This window comes from Eptesicus fuscus, chromosome 15 (genome assembly GCF_027574615.1).
Source record: "Eptesicus fuscus isolate TK198812 chromosome 15, DD_ASM_mEF_20220401, whole genome shotgun sequence".
Taxonomy (NCBI): Eukaryota; Metazoa; Chordata; class Mammalia; order Chiroptera; family Vespertilionidae; genus Eptesicus; species Eptesicus fuscus.
The window spans coordinates 68,067,610-68,090,224 of NC_072487.1; the positions used below are offsets into that span (position 1 = coordinate 68,067,610).

A 22,615-nucleotide genomic window follows, 5' to 3' on the forward strand; every position below is an offset into this window, starting at 1 on the left:
TCCCGGGGTTAGAAAAGAGATAGGTCTCACGGGGTCTTGTGACAGTCAGAGCTCGAGTATGGGGAAACGATGCTGGGAAAAGCATGACACTATAGGTCAGGCTGTCGAAAGGAGAATTAAATCCAAACTGATTTTTGGAACAAGGATGCCACATTCAGGGCCTGAGGGCCCCGAATAAGTAAAGGAGCAGGTACACAGACTGCCTAAGGTGGGGTACCATCATTAGGCCACCGCTGGGACTTGAGTCAAAGGAGTAGGATTTTTTTCTTTTAATTAACTTGTGATAGAGCATACTTGTTCCTTCATTGCTACTCTGAATACATTAAACTCCATTAAGATATAGGGGCCAGCAAGTCCCTGAGAGGCAAGACCATCTCTTATGTCCCTTGATGTCTCTAGTGTCAGTGTCTGGCATTATTTGTACTTTTTCAATATTAAGTTCCCCTACAAGCCCGGAAGCAGGATGAGAGTGTCTGACTTGAAAATGCCTGTACAGGAAGAAATCTGGGAAATATTCTACCCAAATCTACCCATTTTACAGATGAAGAACTGGGAGTCAAAGAAGTAAGCTACTCCATGCTGGCTAGGAAGTTACTGGCAATATCTAGTCACTTCCTTCCTAAGGTATTGCCAAGCCACAGGCAGACTGGGTTTTTTGTTGGTAGCACACCTTCTCAGGAAAAGAGCTCTCTCTTGTGTCTCTCTTCCACCCTCTGTATGATTCTGAGATGCTTCATACTTTTTGGAGTTATAGTCACCCTTGTCCTCTGTGGCCATAAAAATAGGTCAGTAATCAGAAGTCAAGCTCAAGGCTAAGAGCTGTGGCTGGCTGGCTGCACCAGGAAAGGCTGTGATCACAAACATCAGAAGCTTGAAATGGAGGCAATAGGGCCCTCACCTTCACCCTTCACCACCAGACCACCCACACAACCTCTAGAACAGGGCAAAACATGAGAGAAGCAGAGAGGGAAGGAGAAAGACAGAAAAGGCCCCGCCCAACAATGGGGAAATGGAAGCTGTTTGACTTGTGCCAACAAACCTGTGGGCAACACCCCCTGCTGTGCAAACACTAATTTTGTATTTTCAGAAAGTGAGAGTGGGGGTGTAGGGGTTCCCTCAGGATGTGGACAATAAGCCAACGGTGAGTTTTGAAGATAAGCTGAGCTGTGATCCATGTAGGGACATGTGGTTCATGCAAACAAAAGGTCCTGCTGTCTGTCCTCTCAACCCTCCCTCACACCCCCTCTGCTGTGTTCCCAACCTGGGAGGGCGTGTGACCGAGCACCAAGGCTGTCATGAGTGGTCAGTGTCACCAGTGGATGGAGAGAGGAAAATGAGAGTGCTGACTATGCCTGACCCAGGATGGAAAAACCCCACCGCCTCCCGCTGAGGCCCTCAAAAGGGCACCCAGTGCTCCCATCCATCCAGTGCTCCCATCCATCCAGTGCTCCCATCCGTCCAGGAGCCAGACGTGGACACACACATCAAGGAAAGGAGTGAAAGGAGAGCTACCTCAGATCCCCGCAAGTTGGGGGGGGCTCCCTGGCGAGTTCCCAAGAAAGGAGTCCAACTTGCACCAGTAACTGAGAGACAGAGTGTGCAGCGGCCAGAGTCCCTGGCCAGGAGATGGCTCACTCCACCCCTTCCCTGTGCTCAGTGTGGGCCTGAGGGGGTTAGGGCATCCCCCCTTTCCCAGGACCCCACCTTCTCTAGGACCAGCGTGAATTACTCAGCCAGCCCCTTCCTCAGATCCCAGCCATGAGCTTGCCTTTTGTTGGAGAGGCATTAACTTGTGTGGTGTACTGCTTATCTCTTGAGAAAATGGATACATTAGCCTTTAATATGTGCAGAGCTTTTGAAACTCTTTCAAAATGGAATTTGCAAGGACCCGGAATAAAAGGGGCCTTCGTGGTAAAGAGTGACCAGGTCATCCCAAGTCCCGTGCCAGTCCCGAGGCTCTGGCGAGGGGCTCAGGATCGAGGAGGGGCTGGAGATGAAGAGACATGTGTGTAAGAGGTCAGAAGATTTCCCGGAGACGGAAAATCCCCAAACTAACCAACACTGCTATTTTGAGAGTTCGCTAAGGACTATATTTTATTTCACTGAATCCTCTAAACCTTCACATGTGTTACTATTACCCCAATTTTACAGGAGGCTACTGAGTCTTTGATAAAGGAAGAGACTTGTTCAAGGTCACAGGAATGTTAAGGAAGCTGGTTCAAATATGCTCTGTCTCTGAAACCAGTAGTCTTATGGATTTGCTAGATGAGCAATCCTCCGCAGCTTCTCACTGGTCACTATGCTGAGCTCCTTATTAACCTCAATTTAGGGGCCATGTGCAGTTCTTCCCTTGCTTTTCATTCACCCCTCTATTCTGCTCTCAAAGACCAAGGTCACAGGCACACCAGGGTCACAGATGGGACCTGTGAGCAAAGGTGCACTTTGTTCAGAAGATAAGCCCGAGGGGAGCCCAGGTGGAACCAGAGAAAACAAGACCATGTGCATCAGTGACCTGGGCCTGTGTGTTTGGACCAGGCAGGCATGTGGGCTGGAAATAGCTGAAAAATCTAGGAACTTCAACCAAATTGGAATGTCAACCCATTCTAACCAATCCCCCAACAGTGCCTGGGATTAGTCCATGTGGAAATACGTCCCCTAACATAGTTAGACATTTGGGTCGGTTTCAAGATAAACTAGTGTGCAAGCCCAATGAGTTCGATATAACTTTTGTGGTCATTATTTAAAAATGTCAGTTCTGTGGACAGTCCTAAAAACAAATAATATTTTAAGAATGAAAGTAATCTGGGTACATGCCCTCAGTGTGTATAGTGGTTCCATTTAGGCGTGTTTTATGAAGCTGCTGGACGGCATCTCTGAAAAAACAATGCTGACGAGGGATCTGTGTGTGCAATCCAGAAGAGAGGAAGCTTGCCCCAGCATCTACTATGCACCAGACGCTGTGCCAGGCGCTTCACACAAAGGACTGCATTTAAGTTTCCTGACATGTCCCAAGAGAGCCACTCTCACCCAGATTTACAGATGACAAGCCAGCGACTCTTCCTGAGAAATTGGCCGAGGTCAGGCCGTGGATCGAGAGTGGGAGCAAGATTCAAACCCTGGTCAGTCTCCAGCATGCATCCTTTTTCCCCTCCACCAGGCCTGACCCCTGTTATTGCTTTAATGAATATTAGTCACATTAAATAAACTCTGATATTCTGATTATAAAATTCCAAGCCATTTCTCTTACATGATTTCTGGAAAAGAATGAAAAAAAGTTGCTGAAAAAATAACCAGGGCATCTTTCATCTGTACGCTGGTTAACTTCCCAGAACTCTTTGTGGGATATTGTTTTATGTGACCCTAAAGGCAATCTTGCCATCCAGGCGGTCAGATATTGTTATTATTCCCTTTTGACAGAGATGAAAATGGAGGCACGGGGTGATTAAGAGACTTGCCCAGGATTGCATAGCTAAGGAGCTGCTGAGCCAGGCCTAGAATCTATCTTGCCTCAATTCTTCCTGCATCCTTAACAGTCAGCTTCTCTGGGCTCTACGACCTGAAGAACAATCATGGCATCTACCTCTCTGCAGTCCCTCCCCACACCTTCCTGCCTCCATCTCTTTGCTCTCCCCCAACTCTTTTTATTTATTTAATCCTCACAGAGGATATTTTCCCATTGATTTTTAGAGAAAGTGGAAGGAGGGGGAGACAGAGAGAGAAAAACATCGATGTGAGAGAGACACACTGATCAGCACACCCTGGATGGAGCCTGTGACTGAGGTACGTGACCTTGACTGGAATTGAACCTGGGGCCCTTCAGTCTGTGGACCGGCGGTCTATCCACTGAGCCAAACTGGCCAGGACTCACCCACCTCTTCTATAGCACTACAAAGCCAACTAGATGCTTCTCCACCAGAAAACTTTCCCAAGTTCTCCAAACCACAGTGAGCCTGTCTTTTCTCAGGGCGCACGTAAGCCTTATCGTCTGTGTGGTTCATCTGGAAATTAATCATCTGCCGCCTGGCCGTGTCTGGAGTGATGCTAACAAAGGTCATTAAACCACAGCTTACAAGCGCCTTCAGGACAGAGATTACATCGTGGCTCCCCGGGGCATTTATCACAGTGCCCTGTTTACTCAAGTGTCTTAACAAAATACGGATGATGGGTAAGAATATGACCATTCCAAATAGAATTTTTCCTAGTTTCAGATTGCCAGCTTCTAAGATACCAGGACAATGCAGGGGGGTGAAGTGCCTGGGGTCCTGGAGACAAGACTCGGGGTTTTGCTCTCAACTCAGCTGCACTCTCACCATGAGGCTGGGCCAGTGCTGCACCTCTGGCTGCTCAGTCTCCTTGTCTATAGCAAGAGGGGGCTGGATCTTCAGCTCGAAAGCCCCTGGTTCCATGCAACTTTTCCAGATTTGGAAAGAACTTGGAGGAAAGAAGTATATGTCCCATGCAATCATCCCAGCAAAGAAGTGAGACCCAGTGAGTGAAGATGAACCATTGAATGGCCTCTGATAAAGGGCAGGGGGAGAGGCTGAGGGGTCTACCAGCAGAGTGGTCAAGGAGGCTGCCTTGCCCGGCTGGCATGGCTCAGTGGTTGAGTGTCAACCTATGAACCGGGAAGTTATGGTTCGATTCCTGGTCAGGGCACATGCCCAGGTTGCAGGTTCGATCCCTAGGGTAGGGTGTGCAGGAGGCAGCTGATCAATGAGTCTCTCTCATCACTGATGTTTCTATCTCTCTCCCCCCTTCCTCTCTGAAATATAAATATATATATATATATATATATATATATATATATATATATATATATATAGTCTGTCTCAAGGCTTATTTTACCCTTTCCCACGATTTCCAGCAATGTCCAGCAGGAATCTGGGTCCAAAAATAATAATAATAACATGAATACAGGGAATGCCCTCATTACATGAAAAAAATAATAAACAACAAGAGGAAATATAATGTTTCCCTACAAGCCACCAGTATATAAGGGAAACCCCTTTATTCCTCTGTGTCTTATTCCACATGAAGACATACTCATGGACAAAGGTGAAATTCACCTGATGGAGTCAGAGCCTGCAGACTGGAGTGGTCCCACCAGGAATGTGGTGGGTTTGTTGCAATACCCTCTGGCAGTGGGATGCCTACAGCCCAAAGTGTCACCTGACCTGAGATTTCCTGCTACTGGAGATTTCTATTAACACCTGGGTTTTCCATTTTATTTATTAAAAGGCATGTGAAGTGCATTCTAACTTGTTTGTAGACATTTCTAGTGGCTACAGGTGAAGCTCTGCCCGCCTGGCTCATGTCCACCACACCAGAGAATGCCAAGGTTCATTGGAATGTCTTTCTCTAACTGTCCAGTCTGAGAGAAAGACTTCCCCTGCTCACACAAACTGCTCCTCCTGGCCAACACGGGATCGTTCTCTCACACCAGTGATTGCAATGGTACCTTTAGATCAGTGGTTGTCACCCAGTGGTCCGAGGACCACTGGTGGTCCATGAGGTCCGAAAGGTTGGCGACTGCTGCACTAGATGCTGAGCTTCAAAAGGGCAGGGGTTGGACGGGCACAAAAGGGACATTCAACAACTATCTATTGAGCAAAGAGAAGAAGAGAGGGAGGGAGGAAAGAAATAAGTAAAGAAGAAAATGAAGGAAGAAAGGAAGGAAAGAAGGACATAAAGTAAGGAAATGAGGCAAGGAGGAAGGACTTAGTCTGATAGTAGAGTTTTCCCCGAGATGAACCCATCTCTGCTTATGGCCTGGATCTGAGCCACACTGGATGACTTCTTATTCTCCAAGTCCTCCCTACCAACTCCTCCCCTCCCCCTTGCTTATGCTGTACCTTCCACATGGGCTTGCCTTCCCGGTGTTCTGGACATGTTCTTCTACTCATCCACATCCTCTCCCATACCTTCTCCACCCTGCTCTGCGCCCTTGTGAGGCTGGCCTCTCTGAGTTGCATAAACAGATTCTTTTGCCTTGTGATTCCCAGTCTGGTTCCCCAACGGAAAGCACTGGCTGGAGACTGGAAGGCAGAGGAAAACAATATGAAGAATCTACTCTTCCAACGTCCTTCTGGCCAGGGTGCTGCAGGCTGGCCACTCCTCTCTACCCAGAGTCAAAGCTGCTGCCAGAAAGCCCTCTCCACGCAGCCACTCTCTTTAGGTTCCACAGCCACTCCCTCCTCTTGACCCTACAGGCCAAGGATGGAAATAGCTCCCCACTGTTACAACTCTGACCTTGTTGGTTGTCCTACACTGTTGTAAATAACAGATACTATTGTAAATAGCCTCTCCTTCAAAATAGCTCCTCCTTCAACTCTCCTGAATTATTCCGTTTGAATGTGCCATCTGGTTCCTGCCAGGACCCTCTGACTGATGCAGACAGCATCTCTACCTCTCAGCGTGCTGCCCGATGCCTCCTCAAATCAGGCCTGCTCTACTGACTTGCCTTGTTTTCCCCAGACAGAATCAATATCTGCTTCTTAGGTCTCCTGCCACTGTATGTCACTAAAACCACAGCTCAGGATGTCTTATGTTTAAATAAGACTCCCCCATTAAAGTGGAGGCCCTTCAATGGTGATGAATATGCCTCCCTTGCTGCCAACGTCCCTAGTGAATAGCAGAGAGGCCGGCAGAGGGAGACGTGCCCAATAAATGCCTGTTTAGAGGATAGAAACACTCGCCATGTGGTTCCCTAAAATGACTTGGAATAAGATATAAGCATAAAGTTGGGCTGTGTAGTACTCAACCCCAAGACCATCAAGGCCACCTTCTCCACCATTTGCCATAACCCTAGCTATAGCCTCCATGTGCATGCTTCAGGTGATGGGGAGCTCACTCACCTGCAGAGAATTACTCCCCTGGAAGGGCCATTCTCATAAGAAAAAGGCCTTGCCTGTTACTCAGTTCAACACTGCCTCCTGTGATAGCAACACTCTGGTACCAGCCATGGCTTAGAAACCATACGGAGTAATTCTGCGCCATTTTCCACGGAACATGGCTTCTGATACTTGAAGTGCATGTGTCATGGGCCTGTGGTCCTTGTGAGAATTTTCTCATCCAAGCCAAACATCTTCAAATGGTTACATGACACGGCTCCTGGCCCCCTGATTGTCCCAGTCCCCTTCCTTGTGCTCATCCTCGGTTGGCTGTGCTTATCATGGCCTCTTAATAAGGAAAACTTGCTGCCTGTGTGGCTCAGGGAAACAAACCCAAGGCCATTATCCAGTTCTCTTCCAAACCCAGTCCTTCAGCATTTCATAATCCCAAGCTCTCTAGAGCAGTTGGGAAGAAGAGAGTGAGAACAGAAGGCGAAGAGCAGGTCTCTGTGGCAAGGATGTCCGGGCAGCGCTGGGGAGCTGTGCACGGCAGACAACCAGGATGCAGGGATATACAGTCCCCTTAACCCCAGCGTGACCACTAAGAGGCCATGTGAGCTTTGGCCTTCAGTTCCCTCTATAGAGAATGTTTCTGAGTCTGCAGCCCCAGATCTGCTAGAGCTAGACGCTCTCCTGTAACACAGGGACCCAAGGACTATTAGATAACAAGTGAGTTTAAATGTGTTGAAAGACATCATACTTCTCTGATGGAGTCTGCCAATCTGCCCAGCTGCATTATGGGTGGATCTTATTTTACTCAAGAGAATCGCTACATAAATTGTCACAATGATGAAATTTCATTGGGGCTAGTGAGTAGGCAATGGACCAACTATTTCTTACCAGTCTATTGCACAGTGAGTACAGAAATGGGGAGTGAGCCCTTAGATACTTATACAGAACTCAGACACTGCTTCGCCATGCTTGTGGTATTTCATTTTATGTCAGTTCACTTTTGCTGTATATTATAAAGGTACTGTTTTATAGCATATAGAAAAAACAAAACCTGGCCCTTCACCATAGATTGAGAAGAAGCAATTTAAATATGGTCTTTACTCAGAGAGAAGAGAAGAGAAGAGAAGAGAAGAGAAGAGAAGAGAAGAGAAGAGAAGAGAAGAGAAGAGAAGAGAAGAGAGAATGAGAATGAATCACCTTGGGCAAGAATTAAGTTGAGCTCTTTATTACAAATTACCTACATAATGTCAATCTAATTTTCACTGCCTCTATCACAGGTGCCCATCTTCCTTCCTTCTGTCATTTCTTCTGCCTTCCTCCGTTTTGAAAAGTCACAAAGTAAGTATTTCTCTACAAACTTCCACAGGTTTCACTCTGCACACAGGAGACCTAATTCCGCCAGAATGCTGACACCCCCAACCCGCCAGGAGATAGCGGCACACAACTTTCTGAGCCAGCAAAGAAATAGGCCCTGGCGCGGCTGGTCACAGCACTGGCACAGGGCCACTCACAGGCACGCTAGGCATGCAGTCCCATGACTTAGGAAAGGGGAGGCCACTGGAGCCTGCCAGCTCTGCCTGCTGATGGTGAGGTATCTGGGACCTGGAGCCCCACGACCCCCGCCCCCCCCACAGTGTGCCCTCCACAAAGGCCAGCTGCCCTCGGTCCTCACCCAATCCCACTAAATTTTCTCCCAAGGCTTTAGAGAAGCTGTCCTGCCTGCCAGCCCTGTCCTTTAACTCTGCCACTTATTGTTCCTTGGACTTAAAAATACCCTCCTTTGGTGGGAGCTTTGGAATCCATGTATCTGAGTTCAAATCCAAGCTCTCCATTGAGTAGATGAGTAAACTTGGGTCAATCCCTACACCATTCTGAATCCTGGATTTCCTTCAGCAAAAGAGGGCTCAGGCTACCCGCCTTCTTGGGACTTGGTAGGTGCTAAATAAACATGTACTGCATGGATGCAAGAATGGTTGGATGGATGAATGAATGAATGAGTGAATAAATGGGTGAATGACTTGTACCTATTTCTGATCCTTTGCCCTTCCCCATGCCCACTCTTCCTGGGTCACTGGTAACTCCTGGGAGTCTAGCTCAGCAGAGCACACACTGCATTAATCTCAGAAGACTTGCATTTGTGACTTAACCAAATGACTTTTCTGACCCATGACCTTGGCTGAGTCATTTCACTCTCGAAGTTCCTCTCTTTTCCTGTCCATCAAATGCAAATGCTAACTAACCTCTGTCTTGTCTTCCTGGACAAATTCTGTCAAAGCCCAAATGAGAGCAGAGATGAAAGGGCATCATGACCTGGAAGGAGCTGGCCACACACCACGGCTGCTTCCCACATGGACTGCTCATGTGTTGAGCCAAGGTGAGAGTCCAGGGCCCTCCTGGTGCCAGGAGGCTGAGCTGACGTGCTCTCTGGCTCACTGCCAGGCATCGTCATTCCTTTGCACATAGGTATTCTGTCTGTACATGGGCGGCCCTTGCTCTTTGGAGAGAGACATAAAGAGGAGAGTCAGCAGAAAACCTGCTGAGGTCTGCAAATGCACCTGGGCTATCAGCAGGTCCAGGGTCCTGCGTGCAGACAGAATGGAAAAGTTCAGCCTGAATCTGGGACATCCGAAAAGTGGATGCCATTTCTCTGGCTTGGAACTAGTTCTTCCCGGTCTCACATCGAATATAAATCACCCAGGGGTTCACCTTTGGGTTTCTCCTTCGCTTTCCTGGTTAGAGTTGATACCATAAGGCAGAGGCTAAGGGGGGCATTAGATAGAAGACCCTTCTTCTACCCTCTTCTCAGCAGGACGGGAAGAAGTACCTCTGCCCAAGGGCCCTCCTCTCTTCCCCAACCCAGTCTCTGATGTGCAAGTTATACCTGCACCTTCCCCAGACACTCATTCTGCAAGTGAGTCTTCTCTGTGACATCCTATGGCACTCCCTGAACACAGCATCTGCTCCCCTTTATCATACAAAGAATGACAGATACACTCAATGAGCGCATATTACCTGCTAGCCACTACAAAGAGACGATGCTTTATACAGGGGTGCGCAAAAGGTGGTTTACGGTTGTATGTGAAACACAGTTTATTCTTATGGTATTATGACCATAACCTGCATGCTTTTTTCTATGCAAACAACTGTGATCCTACTTTTGCCCACCCCTGCATGCCCTCTCAGTCCTCAGAGCAGCTCAGCAGAATGAGCACCATGATTATTCTCCTTGCACAGATGAGGAAGTGGCTTCCAAGAGGTCACCAAGTGAGGAAATAGTACCACTGAGATCTGACCCCGGCTTTATTCACACTGTCCAACTGACCACACTCCTCTGCCTAGTATGGGAGCCCCATACGGCTACTGTGTACTTGAAATGCAGCTAGTGTGGCTTAGGAACTGGATTTTCAGTTTTATTTCATCTTAATTTACATGTGAATAGTCACAGGTGGCTGGACAGCACAACTCTAGCCCACTCTACAACATATGCTTCAATAGCTGTTTGTACCCAGCTCATGCCACCCAATTTAGACTGTGAGCTCTTTGAGATGACAGGGTCCTGACCATTTCTTCTTATCCCAGAGTAGGCAGTCAACACATTTTTGTAATAGATGATGCTCGAAGTGGTCCCCATGATCACATGAGTAACAGCCTGGTCTCAGTCACAAGGCTGCTGTTTGAGCTGGAAAATTCCCGAGACCCCCAGGGGCCTCAAGGCACATGCCTATAAAATGGGGGGAAGCTCAGCTTTCAGCTGGGCATCACCACCTGCCCAGCAGGTCTTACCTGTGTGGAGAGTCAGGATCGAAGCAGGTCTGGGTGACATCCGTGATGTCGGGGTCACAGCACTCCCCGCCGTCGAAGTTGAACCGTTCATAGTTACAGTCCATGTCACACACCCCGTTCTGCTGCTTCTTCATGAAGGCAGGGTGGCGCAAGTGGCGGCAGTCCCCGCCATCATGTCCGGTCAGTGTGTGGTTGCATTCGGGGTCACAGTTCTCGTCCCCGATCTTGCTGATGTCACAGTTGGCCAGGATGAGGCGGCGGCGCAGGGAGGAGTTGCTCACCTCCAGCACCTCCAGCTCCCAGGAGATGTTGTAGGGCTGGAAGGCCTCGGCCAACTGCTGGTGCTGGAGCTCGATCTGCTGGCGGCTCACCGTGGGGTTCTCGTGGCTGTCGTCGTGGAGGTTGACCACGCGGTAGCGCACCACCTTGGGCCGGCGGAAGCGCGGCAGCTGGTTGTAGCTGGCGATGACTTGCGCGTTGTCGCACAAAGTCTGCCCGCACAGAGGGGGCTCCAAACTGGTGTCCAGCAGGAAGCTGTGGGCGCCGCTGAACTCCACCTGGGGGCTGTGGCCATCCTTCATGGGGGACCAGGTGCGCTTCACATTGTCCCAGTTCTCCTGTAGGAGGAGCTGAGGTAGAGGCGTGTGGAGGCCATGGGTTTCCATGTCCAACAGGACTTCCCGCTGGGTCCTGGCTACCTTCCACAGACTGAAGCGCTCAATGTAGCCCCGGTAGTTGTGATTCAGGGTGCTGCCCCCCAACATAAGTACTTTACACTTCTGGGTCAATGGGCTGAATATGCCACCCACCTGATCCCCAGAGGTTGCCACCTGGGCACCATTCACATAGAGCTTCATCTGCTGCCCGTCGTAGGTGGCAGCTAGGAATACCCACTGGCCAGGGAGGTAGCTTTGGTGGGCATTGATGGTGGTCACTTGTCGGGCCCGGTCTGTCTTCAAGGAGAAAAAGTAGCGTGGGTCTCTGTTGCCTTGGTCACTGATGGTGTGAATGCCCACGACCCATCCTCGGTCACGTGAGGTATAAGAGCACTTGTCATACAGCCCTATGTGGCCCCAAAAAAGAAAGATGAATAAATAAAGGATGGAAAGAAAGGAGGGTACGTTATTTCATTGTGATAAAATTTATATCAGGATGTCTTAGATCAGTGGTTGGCAAACTCATTAGTCAACAGAGCCAAATATCAACAGTACAACGATTGAAATTTCTTTTGAGAGCCAAATTTTTTAAACTTAAACTTCTTCTAACGCCACTTCTTCAAAATAGACTAGCCCAGGCCGTGGTATTTTGTGGAAGAGCCACACTCAAGGGGCCAAAGAGCCACATGTGGCTTGCGAGCTGCAGTTTGCCGACCATGGTCCTAGACCAATCGTCTTCAAATTGGCAGTTTCTACTGGAGCCTCTGGGACCACCTCCAGGCCAAGGCAAGGGCTAGAGAAACTGAGAGGACAGGGGAGTTGGGTTTGGGGGCTTCTCACCATAACTGTAACCCAAGTGGATGTACTTTTATTGGTTTTGCATATGGAACACACAGAGAAACATTTTTGTTTGAAGAATGGGTACTTGAGCCAAAGAAAACAATGACACCACCACCAATAACGATCATTCAAATCAAAAACCTTTGATTTTGCAAAGCTGTTCTATGGGAAAGAGGGCTTTCTTATTAACAGGGTATTTTAAGTAAGAAATGATATGGGAGGTCAAAGGAGAAACAGAGGGAGATAATAATGAATAGAAGGTGTTCATTTAGTAGGACAGCATTTCCTACGGTTGCCATAACTTTGAGTGCACATCAGACATGAGCAGCCAGCCATCCAGTGCGCAGTGGTAGTGAATTGTTGGGAAAGCCGGCCTGCAGAGATGGAGACAAGAACTCCATTGTTTCTATCTCTAACAGGAGTCTGGCCAGACCTGACACTTATCCCAAAGAAAGGCAGCAATGCTGACTGGCTGAACTGGAAAGGTTTTCAGAGATCACCACTTTCAACTCCTTCACATGACAGCTCAGAGTCTTGAGACCCAGAGAGTGGAAGGCATTTGTCAGGTTACACAGAGTCATGAACCAATTTCATGAGACCCAATTCAACTTGTTCTCCTCTAACACCAAAATTAATATTTAAACAAATAAAACGAGCAGCCTCTTAACATAAGCAGGTGTTGGGGACCCCTACATAATAGTTAACAATAATAAGTACAATCTACCAAGCCTCAGTGGCAGGTCAAGCATTGTGCTAAGGTCTATGTATGCATTAATTCCTTTAATCCATGTAATACTCCCAAGGAGCACATGGAAGTTAAAGAAAATAAAGAGATAAATTTAAGTCCAACTGGTTGGTAAATAGATGCTGGATCCATCAGACCCTGGGATTCACAGTCCTCAGCACCTCCCTCTCCCTCATCAATGCCACTGGGGATCTGAACCATATCATCTTCATGGGGATGGCACAAGTTTCAGTCAGGTGTTTGGGAAAGTTTCAAGCCAGGACATCTCTAGACTTACTCTGGGAACCCCAAGAAGTAACTTAACAGATTCTCTCTGGATCTAATGATCTTTCCACTCACCAACCCCTACTCCCCAGCCTTTCTGGAATATACCCGTGTCCATGGCACAGACAGTCTGCTGGGTGGTGAAGAGGGCTTTCTAAGTAAGAGTATATTTTAAATGTTGGATGATGCATGATGCCAGGTGGTAGGATAAAGAGAGGGGATGCAAGAATTAATAGAAGATGCTCATTTAGGACAGGGCCTACTTTTAGCTGGAAAATTGTTGCGGTCACTTTAACTCTGAGTGTGCATCTACCATTAGCACTCATCAAACGAGCATGGAGAGGTTCCAGAAAAACCAATAAAAGAGGGTCCACACAGTCTTTACTCCTTTGTGGGCACTGGGGCCTTAGAATTTGTGTAAATCTCTCCGTTAGCTACTGACATGGATAGCAGTTTTGGCACCAGGCATCTAAGTTCATCTCTACCTTTCCTCCCACACTTTGCCTGATAGCCCTTCAGGAAATGGCCAGAATGTCCTCCCAAAGTCAACCTTTTCTCACAGGCTGAGCAACCTTGGTGAAGCCTCAAGTATCTCTTCTGGGTCTTGGTTCTCCACCTGGTAAAGAAAGGCCTTGAATGTAGATCCCCTCACATGCTTGGTCTGTCTGCTTTCCTGTGATTCTGTTTTCCAATGGCTAAAACAGAAACCACCTCTTCCAAGAAGCTCTCCCTGATAGCCCTATAAGGAATGATCATTCTCTTCTCTGAACTCATTTTGCTTTTAGGAAACTGGACACGTGCTTTCTGGTTTTCGAGTCATCTTACCACACCCTCTCCCACCCCAGACTGGATGATTTTTTTGAGAGGGATGACTCTGTCTGGGTCATCTGTGTTCTGTCAACAGCTCGCTCCATGCCTTGCCTACAGCACGCACTTATTGTTTCATGAATGAGCACAGGAATGATTAGTGGGATCAAAAGCACTGGTTTATGTCTCCTTGGCTAGAGGACAGAGAGGATCAGAAGACAGAGTGTGTTCTCGGTAGGGTAGGAAGAGTAGGGCCTCTGAACTCGGGGTCATTCTGATGATAGCAATTACTAGCTGTACATTTGGGCCAAATCCCCCCACCTCTGTGGATCTTACTTCCCTCATCTGTAACTCTCTTTTAAGTATATGGTCATACTGAAAAGCCATAGTAGATACACCACACGTGGCACATGGTGGCTCTCCAAATGGTAGTTTCTTTTTCAGATGCTGGAAGGTCTAGGAATGATGTCAAGGGCAAAAAGTAGAAAATGACAAGAAGCAAAACACAGAAAGGTCAGAGAGAGATGGTACCCTGAGGGCATCTTGACCATTTACCAAGAGCAAGTACGATGAAGGTTCAAAAAACACTAGTCCTCTTGCAATCCCCTGGCAAGCCTACTCAGAAATCATAAATCCCAGTGGGCCTAGCTGCTAGCAGGAGACTGCACCTCCACACTGCCCCTTCCCCGCAAGCCAAGGCTGTGACCCCAGATTTGGAATAAGTTAGCCCACTATGGGAAACAAGGAGAACAAAGGTTCCTAGAGCCCCCACTCTGTGTTTCCCACCTCACCTCTAAACTCACCATCTCCTCCTCCCCTGGCTAACACAAAGACCCTCCACTTGAACAGAAAATTCTTCTAATGAGGAAATGAACATCTGAAATGGGATCCTTTCTCCCCCCCCCCCACCCGCTCTCTGTCTCTGCAGGTTTTTATTTTGCCAGGGGCTCTCAGTCCCTGGTTTTCCTGTTGCCTTTGGAAGGCGGCTAGCAGGGTTAGCAAGGTAAAATGTTTACACATCTGTAGGGTGCCCTCAGTTCAGAACCTTCCTGGCTTGGGACCATGGCTCAGGGCACCCCTGTTTGCAGTTGAGAGATGAAGGAAATAGTAAGCAAAGGCCAGACTGCGACACTGAGCACATGGAGCCAGGACTAAGAGGTGGCTGAGCCCCAGGAGGCAGAGGAAGGGCAGAGAGAGCGTTTTCAATGGAACCAGGAGGAAACACATTAAGGGAAATGAGAACCTTGAAGCGGTGGCTTCAGAAGTTCAGAGGGAAATATTTACCTGGAGTGTGAGGGGCGAATGGAAATCACTGACTCCAATAGGGATGGGATGGGGGATATAATGATGACAGCGACTTATTTCTGTATGAAAATAACTTCATCAATAGTAGTCACATTTCAGGGGCTGGAGGTAGGGAGGCGACACTGTGAATCACCAGACCAGGACCAGGGCCCTGGAACCAGAGATTTGGGCTCAGCTTGCTGGATGGACTTGCCTGGGAGAAGTCACCATCCCCACCCCATGCTGCTGGGCCTTATTTCCTTTCTCTGAAAAAGTAGGGGGTTCACATGAAATGACACCCCACCGCAATTTAAGAGCTCTTTTGTTCTGTTAGAATGGTTCCTTGTAACCAGAGGTCCTCAAAACTGTGCTGCTTTGAATCAGATGCCTCTTGTCACTCCCTATTGATTCCAGCATACTTAGGTCCCCTCGCCTCTGTGTATCTCCACACAGGGCATGGAACAGTGTTCTCTAGAGGACACAGGTGTACCCCTGACAACTCCTCCTGTGGGCTCTCCCCATGATTCTCCAGGAAGATAGAGATGGTGAAAGATGGGGAGAATCCGTCTGAAGCTGGCACCATCTGTGTAGTACTGGAGGTGGATCCCAGGGGACGTGCGCCCACCTGGCAAGACGGAAGCCTCAGGCGATCATGCGCACATCCACATCTGATTAGCACACGCTGCTCCAGGCTGTCATCACGTACAAGCAGACAGTGAAGGTGGGAGAGAGCCCGTTCCCCAGCCCAGGAGGTATGTGGGGCCCACTGCCCAGGCAGAGAGGTGGAGGCCCAGCCCAGGAAGGAGGCTTGCCCTCAGCTCCCATAGTAATCAGCGGTCCCTGGACCCCTGGTCAGCTGGCCTCTCTAATGTGTCCCTTGCTCCCTGTAGGTAGGCTTACTGTGCAAAGGGCTTCTTATTCCCACCTAGAAGCTTGATGGCCAATGCCTCGCTTTCTTCTCATCCACCCCCTAAGCCTCACCCCAGAGGTGAAGATCTGAGTGAAGGGTCACGGCCAATGGCAGCAGGCTTCGAGGTGTCTCCCCAAAACTTGGCCTGGACAGGACTGGGAGACTCCTCTGGGCTTCAGGGTCACCCTCTAAGGTCACACTTTAAAGACATTACCCCAGGGCAGCTCTGTCTGATCACTGTGTTCCACCCCAGGGACAGACGAATCTTCCATACCACTTATCAATCATTCACCCAATGTCTCCGTTTCATCCATGTGTGTCTACTTGGTTCATTGTGAAATGCCCAGCACCTAGCACAGAGCCTGGTGGATGCTCCACAGAGTTTGTTATTGGAAGTAAAAAATAAAGGAAGGGAGGGAGGGACGCCTCTCTATTGCTGGCTTCTTTAAAGAGCAGCGAACCTTTTATTTAGACCTTTCTAAGTACCATGTGCCCTACATTAATTCTCTCACTTAATCTTCACAACAAAACTATCAGCATTGCTCCTCAGGGAGGGGAAGAGGCTGGTCCAGGGCAATGTGGCTTGGAATAGAGGCCTACAGGATTCCTAGGCTCAGGTTCTTAATGGCGTCATTGCATGAAGCGCCAAGTGTGGGCTGTCTGAAGGCACGGCCCCTCCAAAAATATTTCTGTAAGTCCCACAGCGCCAACACAAGCAAGTTGAACTGAATTGCAAGCCAGGAGGCTGCCATCCTTGTCATTCTTCGGCCTGGGCCTCCAAAACCGATTAAGACTCAAAGGTCCTTTATGACTAGATCCTAAGCTGTCCTTCTTGGCTCATCCCACTTCATGGGGACCCGAGGTTTTCCTGGACCTGTTGTCTCTCTGGAATAAAAACTGTCTCCTTGGGTTTGTCCCTCAGCATCTGGACTTCCAGCACTAGCCTCCTTGCCTGTTGGTGTCTGACCCAGGTTTCTCCCAACTTACAGGGTCTATACTGAAATGTTTTTCTCACAGTTGCTGTCAAACTCTTGGCTGCCTGTCCATTTGCTATGAGCTCAATTGTGTCCTCCCAAAATTCATAGTTGAAGTTCTAATCCCTAGTTCCTCAAAATGTGCCCTTCTTTGGAGAGCCTTTACAGAGGTAATCAAGTTAAAATAGGTGCATAGGGTAGACCCTAATTCAACTTGACTGGTGTCCTCAGAAGAAGAGAATACAAGGACACATATGCACACAGAAGGAAAGCCATGTGAAGACACAGGGAAAAGATGGCCATCTGATCAGCCAAGGAGAGAGGCTTCGGGAAACCCCGCCCCCGCCTCCCTGCCCGCCCCTGGACACCTGATCTCGGATGCCTAGCTTCTAGAATAGTGAGAAAATACATTTCTGTAGTTTAAGGCACCCAGTCTGTAACACTGTTATGGTAACCCTACAAAAGGAAAGTACCATCATTTTACGAGTTTTCTCAGCTCTCCCACAAAAATTTCTCTAAGATCTATGCCAGTGATGGCGAACCTATGACACGCGTGTCAGCACTGACACACGTAGCCATTTTTGATGACACGCGACCGCTGAGGCGGCCGCATGCCGAGGATGAAACATTTGCTGCTCCTGAGGATGAAACATTTGCTAAATAATGTTTTTTCCTCAAAGTGACACACTACCCGAGTTATGCTCAGTTTTTTGGCGAAGTTTGACACACCAAGCTCAAAAGGTTGCCCATCACTGATCTATGCTATCTTCTAGTGCCTGGTGCCCGGAGCAGAATTCTTGCCTGGTTATGATACATTGCCTCAATCTACTCAATTCCTATTGTGAGCAGAGCAAGATGCATTAGGAAGATGAAAGAACTGCCATGTGTAGTCACCACACACAGGAAGTGATCCTCACAGGGGCCAGGTGCTTCTGTTTTTCGGCTCCAGTGTGCATTTCTGAAGCACCTGCTGTATGTTGAGCAGGTGGATAGGTGCTTGGTGCCAAGGTGTCTCATATAACCCTCATAGTAACCTTGTGTAATGGATGCTATTTACAGGTGAGAAAACTGACAAACAGATAGGTGAGGTCACCTGCCCAAGGTCACACAGCACTAAGCAGTAGGAAAGACTGGAATTCAAGATTCCTGCTTTCAAGTTCAGTTCTCCCACAGATGAGTGGGGCCTCAGCTATGCCTCCATCCAGCATTTTTTGCCCTCAAATATATCCCTGGGATAGGTTAACGCAGCACCAAATTAGCTCGGATAACATTTGACTTTCTCCCATCACTGTCTAGGGAAGACAATTAGCAAAGGATGACAATGTGTATCAAGTTTATATTATTATTTGTTTTCTCTCATTGGGAGAGTAAAGATGGGAGGAAAGAAAACTCTACCGGATCATTTCTACCTGTGACAGTCACAGAAGCCTCTATGTAGCAGTCTCTCTACAAATGTCTTAGTCCTATTTAGTGCTCAGAGTGACCCACTGAAGTGGGCTTTTCTGACATCCCTTTGACAGAGAAAGAAATGGAGATGTAAAAAAGCTAAGTGACCACCCCCCCATCCCCAAGGGTCCCAGCTAGAGAGCGGCGGCATCACAACCAGACCAACACCAAGCCAGAGCTCCCCTCCAGATGCTTTTCTCCAATGGGAACAACTCCTAGCCCAAGGTCAAGGTTCTTTGCTCAGCTCCACCACTACTCAGCTGTGAGAGTAGCTCCCTTCTCTGGGCTCCCTCATGTGCCCACCTATGAGACAGGAGGGATACACCAGATGGCTACAGGGGTCCTATTCGTCTCAGACTCCCTGTGACTCTGATATCCCAGGTTTGTCAGACATCCCAGGCTTGGTTCCCACTGTGGGGAGATGTAAGGTCACGGAGGAGGGGAAAGAAGGGAAGGAAGGCAGTTTCAGGCCCTCCAATTTAAGGGTGTACACTCTCTGTGGGACCTCTGCTGGGGAAAGACAAGCAGAGGTGAGAGGATGAGGGGATGAAAGGGGGAATTTAGGTCAACAGTCTGGTTTCTCTCAGGAGGCTAAAAAATTTAAGAGCTAAAGGTTGGAGCTGGCCCCTCTCTTGTTGTGTTTTGTTTTGTTTTCCCTTCTGTGATTTAATGGCCGGTATCAAAGCTACAGAGCAATGCTTGAGAGAGCAATCCCATGGAAAGCTTTTATCTGTCCAGAGGACAGTGATTAAAACAGACAGATTTGGGTTAAGTGTACCCATGGTCCCTGCATTTGCTACAGTTGGGAGGAGGACCATCAAGGGGACCCTGGAGGACTTGGCAGCCCCAGAAAGGCTGGGACATCGCTGAGACAGGCATCTCAGTACCTGAGGGACTGCTCCTCAGCATCCTCAGCCCTCCAGGCCGACTCTGGCTCAGAGGATTGATTGTGGGCTCAATGGAAGGGGGATGCTTAAAAGAAATTACACCTGGCTGGAGGCTTATCCCAAACTGTTCTGAGCTCTGGACATCCCTGTCTCCTGGTGTAAGAAAGGCTAGAGCAGTGGTCGGCAAACTGCGGCTCGCGAGCCACATGCGGCTCTTTGGCCCCTTGAGTTTGGCTCTTCCACAAAATACCACGTGTGGGCGCGCACATACAGTGCGATTGAAACTTCGTGGCCCATGCGCAGAAGTCAGTTTTTGGCTCTCAAAAGAAATTTCAATCGTTGTACTGTTGATATTTGGCTCTGTTGACTAATGAGTTTACCGAGCACTGGGCTAGAGCATCAAAAGAGACCCTTTGGAGCAATCCACAAGGTCAAGATTAACTCAGGTGTCTCCTATGTGTTGGCCATGCAAGTGAATGTATGGGGCCAATTCCCCAGTGCAGGACTGTGTGGAGCAGTGGGAAGAGTCTCCGCAGTGGCATGCGTGTCTGTTCTCTGCCTGTTGGGAACCAGTATCTGAAACTCACCCAACTCCATGAGTCTGCTTACCTTTTTTACTAGCTGTGTGACCTTGGATGAGTTCACTCAACTCCCTGAGCCTCAGTTTTCCCACAAGTACAGCAGGGATTAAAAAGTCTTATCCTGAAAACGTGATAGATTGCTTTCAGAGATGAGGGAGAGACATGCTGCATATTTCCTGGTAAACTATTTAAGGCTTTCCAGATGTAAGGTGAGATTGACCAGAGTATGCCCAAGGGTTCCTAAAACCCATAAGCTTTATTAATACACAGACCTATATGGTGTGTTTGGGACAGCAAAGTGTTCTTGAGGGCTCAAGGTTCACCTGTGATTCCCTCTGGCTCTTGACACTCCAGCTTGCTTTTTCTGCTTCTATGCAAGCAGATTGTGTGGACACAGGAACGTCAGGGTCTTATAAACCAACAAATGTGCATTCAAATGCTGCCTCTACCATTCACTAGCTATGCAACTTGAAAGTCGGGGCACCTCTCCTCATATTAGTCTTCATCTCTCTCTAAAATGAAGATGATACTAACTACCTCTCATGGTTGTAGAGCAGTGGTTCTCAAATTTTCTAATGCCGCGACCCTTTAATACAGTTCCTCATGTAGTGGTGACCACCCCCCCCAACCATAAAATTATTTTCGTTGCTACTTCATAACTGTAATTTTGCTACTGTTATGAATCGTAATGTAAATATCTGTGTTTTCCGATGGTCTTAGGCTCTACAGCAGCGGTTCTCAACCTGTGGGTCGCGACCCACAGGTTGAGAACTGCTAGCAGGGTCGCCTAAGACCATCAGAAAACACAGATATTTACATTACGATTCATAACAGTAGCAAAATTACAGTTATGAAGTAGCAACGAAAATAATTTTATGGTTGGGGGGGTCACCACAACATGAGGAACTGTATTAAAGGGTCGCGGCATTAGAAAACTTGAGAACCACTGTTGTAGAGGAACTAATGAGATAATGAACACACCAGGACTTGGCACAGGGTCATTGGCAATATAACAAGTGTTAGGCACGTGTACTACGGAGTCTGATTCCTTGGAATCCCAGGGCTGCCCTTTGTTAGCTATGGAGCCTTGGGCAAAATCCCCTCTCCCCCCCAGTTTCCTCATCTGGAAACTGATCACAACAGTACGTAATGCATAGTACCATTTTTCAGGATTTAGTGAGAGAACGCAAACACCCATGCTCAGAGCAGGGGACAAATGTCAGCTACACTTTTTATTAATATTCATCATAAATGTCTGTTCCTTTTTCTCGGAATTAGAACCAATTGTTTTGTTCCCTCTTTTGTGTTGTTAAACTTTATCCTTTCTGACGTTGTCCTCTGAAATAGAGACATGTTCCCTGCTCACTTTTTCACGTTGTCAATGAAACTGGTGCATATCAACTTAAAAAGAGAAAGTGGGAGGAGAGGAAGAAAAAGACAAAGATGAAAGGGGAGGGGCAGGATTCATGCCTTGTTGTTGTCGTTCCCTCTCACATGTTGCCATAGCACAAAGCTGACTCGCACACTGCGTGGGGCTGACGTTGGCGCTGCCCTGGAGAAGACAGCTTATGTTTTTCATTCGGATGATTTCAGGACCTATAAGCTCTCCCTGCTCACTCATCAAACCTCAGAGAAAAGGATACCGCTTCCCAGCAATTTCTGAGGACCAGTGCATCCTGCTGTCACACTCTTCACAACAGCCTCAAGCCCTTCTCCTCATTCATATAATCAGGCATAGTCAGGGCTGGAGGTTGCCTTTGAGGTCATCTAATCATTTCCTTTACCCCTGACCTCCTGCTGGGACCACCTGTGCCACATCTCCACAAGTATCTGTTCATATTTCCAGAATCAGAGAACACCTACAGTCTGAAGAAGGCCTTTGTACCTTCAGGCATTTCTCACTAGAGTGAACCCAAATCACTCCCCTCTCTTTTCCACTCAGTGGCCCAGGATCGGTCCTTCAGGAACCCATGGAGTTATTCTGTGCCCTTGACCTCAGGACAGCCCTGGAAATGTCTGAGGCTTTTGATGGAGTTACCCCTGCCTCTTCTATTCCCCAAATTAAAAACCCTAAGTCCTGCCTGATATATCCATTTCTTTATTCACAGATTCATTCAACACATGTTCATGGGGCATCTATGTATCAGGTCTTAGCTGGATGTCCCAGGTATAGACCAGACACAGGCTACACCCTCTGGCAAGAGACCTGATAGTCCCTAATTTAGGGCCAGTCCTGTTGATACAATGTACATACAATGGGAGCTGATACTATTGAGATGGCTTATTATTACCATACCATCTCCTTACAGTATCCCTAGGATCACTACTCTGATTTGTTCTAACGCCATTCAGAGCCACATGAACCTACTGAGAAAGAAAACGGTGGTACATCTACACAATGGAATACTACACTGCTGTACAAAGGAAGGAACTCCTACCATTTGCAACAGCATGGATGGACCTGGAGAGCATTATGCTAAGCAAAATAAGTCAGTCATAGAAAGATAAATATCACATGATCTCACTCATTTGTGGAATATAATGAACAACATAAACTGATGAACAAAAACAGATCCAGAGATAGAGAAGCACAGAT

The 22,615-nt window shown here is 48.0% G+C and overlaps 1 protein-coding gene across 1 annotated transcript in view; it reads right to left on the reverse strand.

The window, feature by feature from the left end:
- Positions 1–22,615, reverse strand: part of PAPPA (pappalysin 1) — a 218,523-nt gene that overhangs the window by 174,429 nt on the left and 21,479 nt on the right. The window contains exon 2 of the mRNA XM_028161419.2: positions 10,626–11,688. Coding sequence (XP_028017220.2) covers positions 10,626–11,688 — 1,063 coding nt within the window. The remainder of the gene's footprint in view (positions 1–10,625; positions 11,689–22,615) is intronic.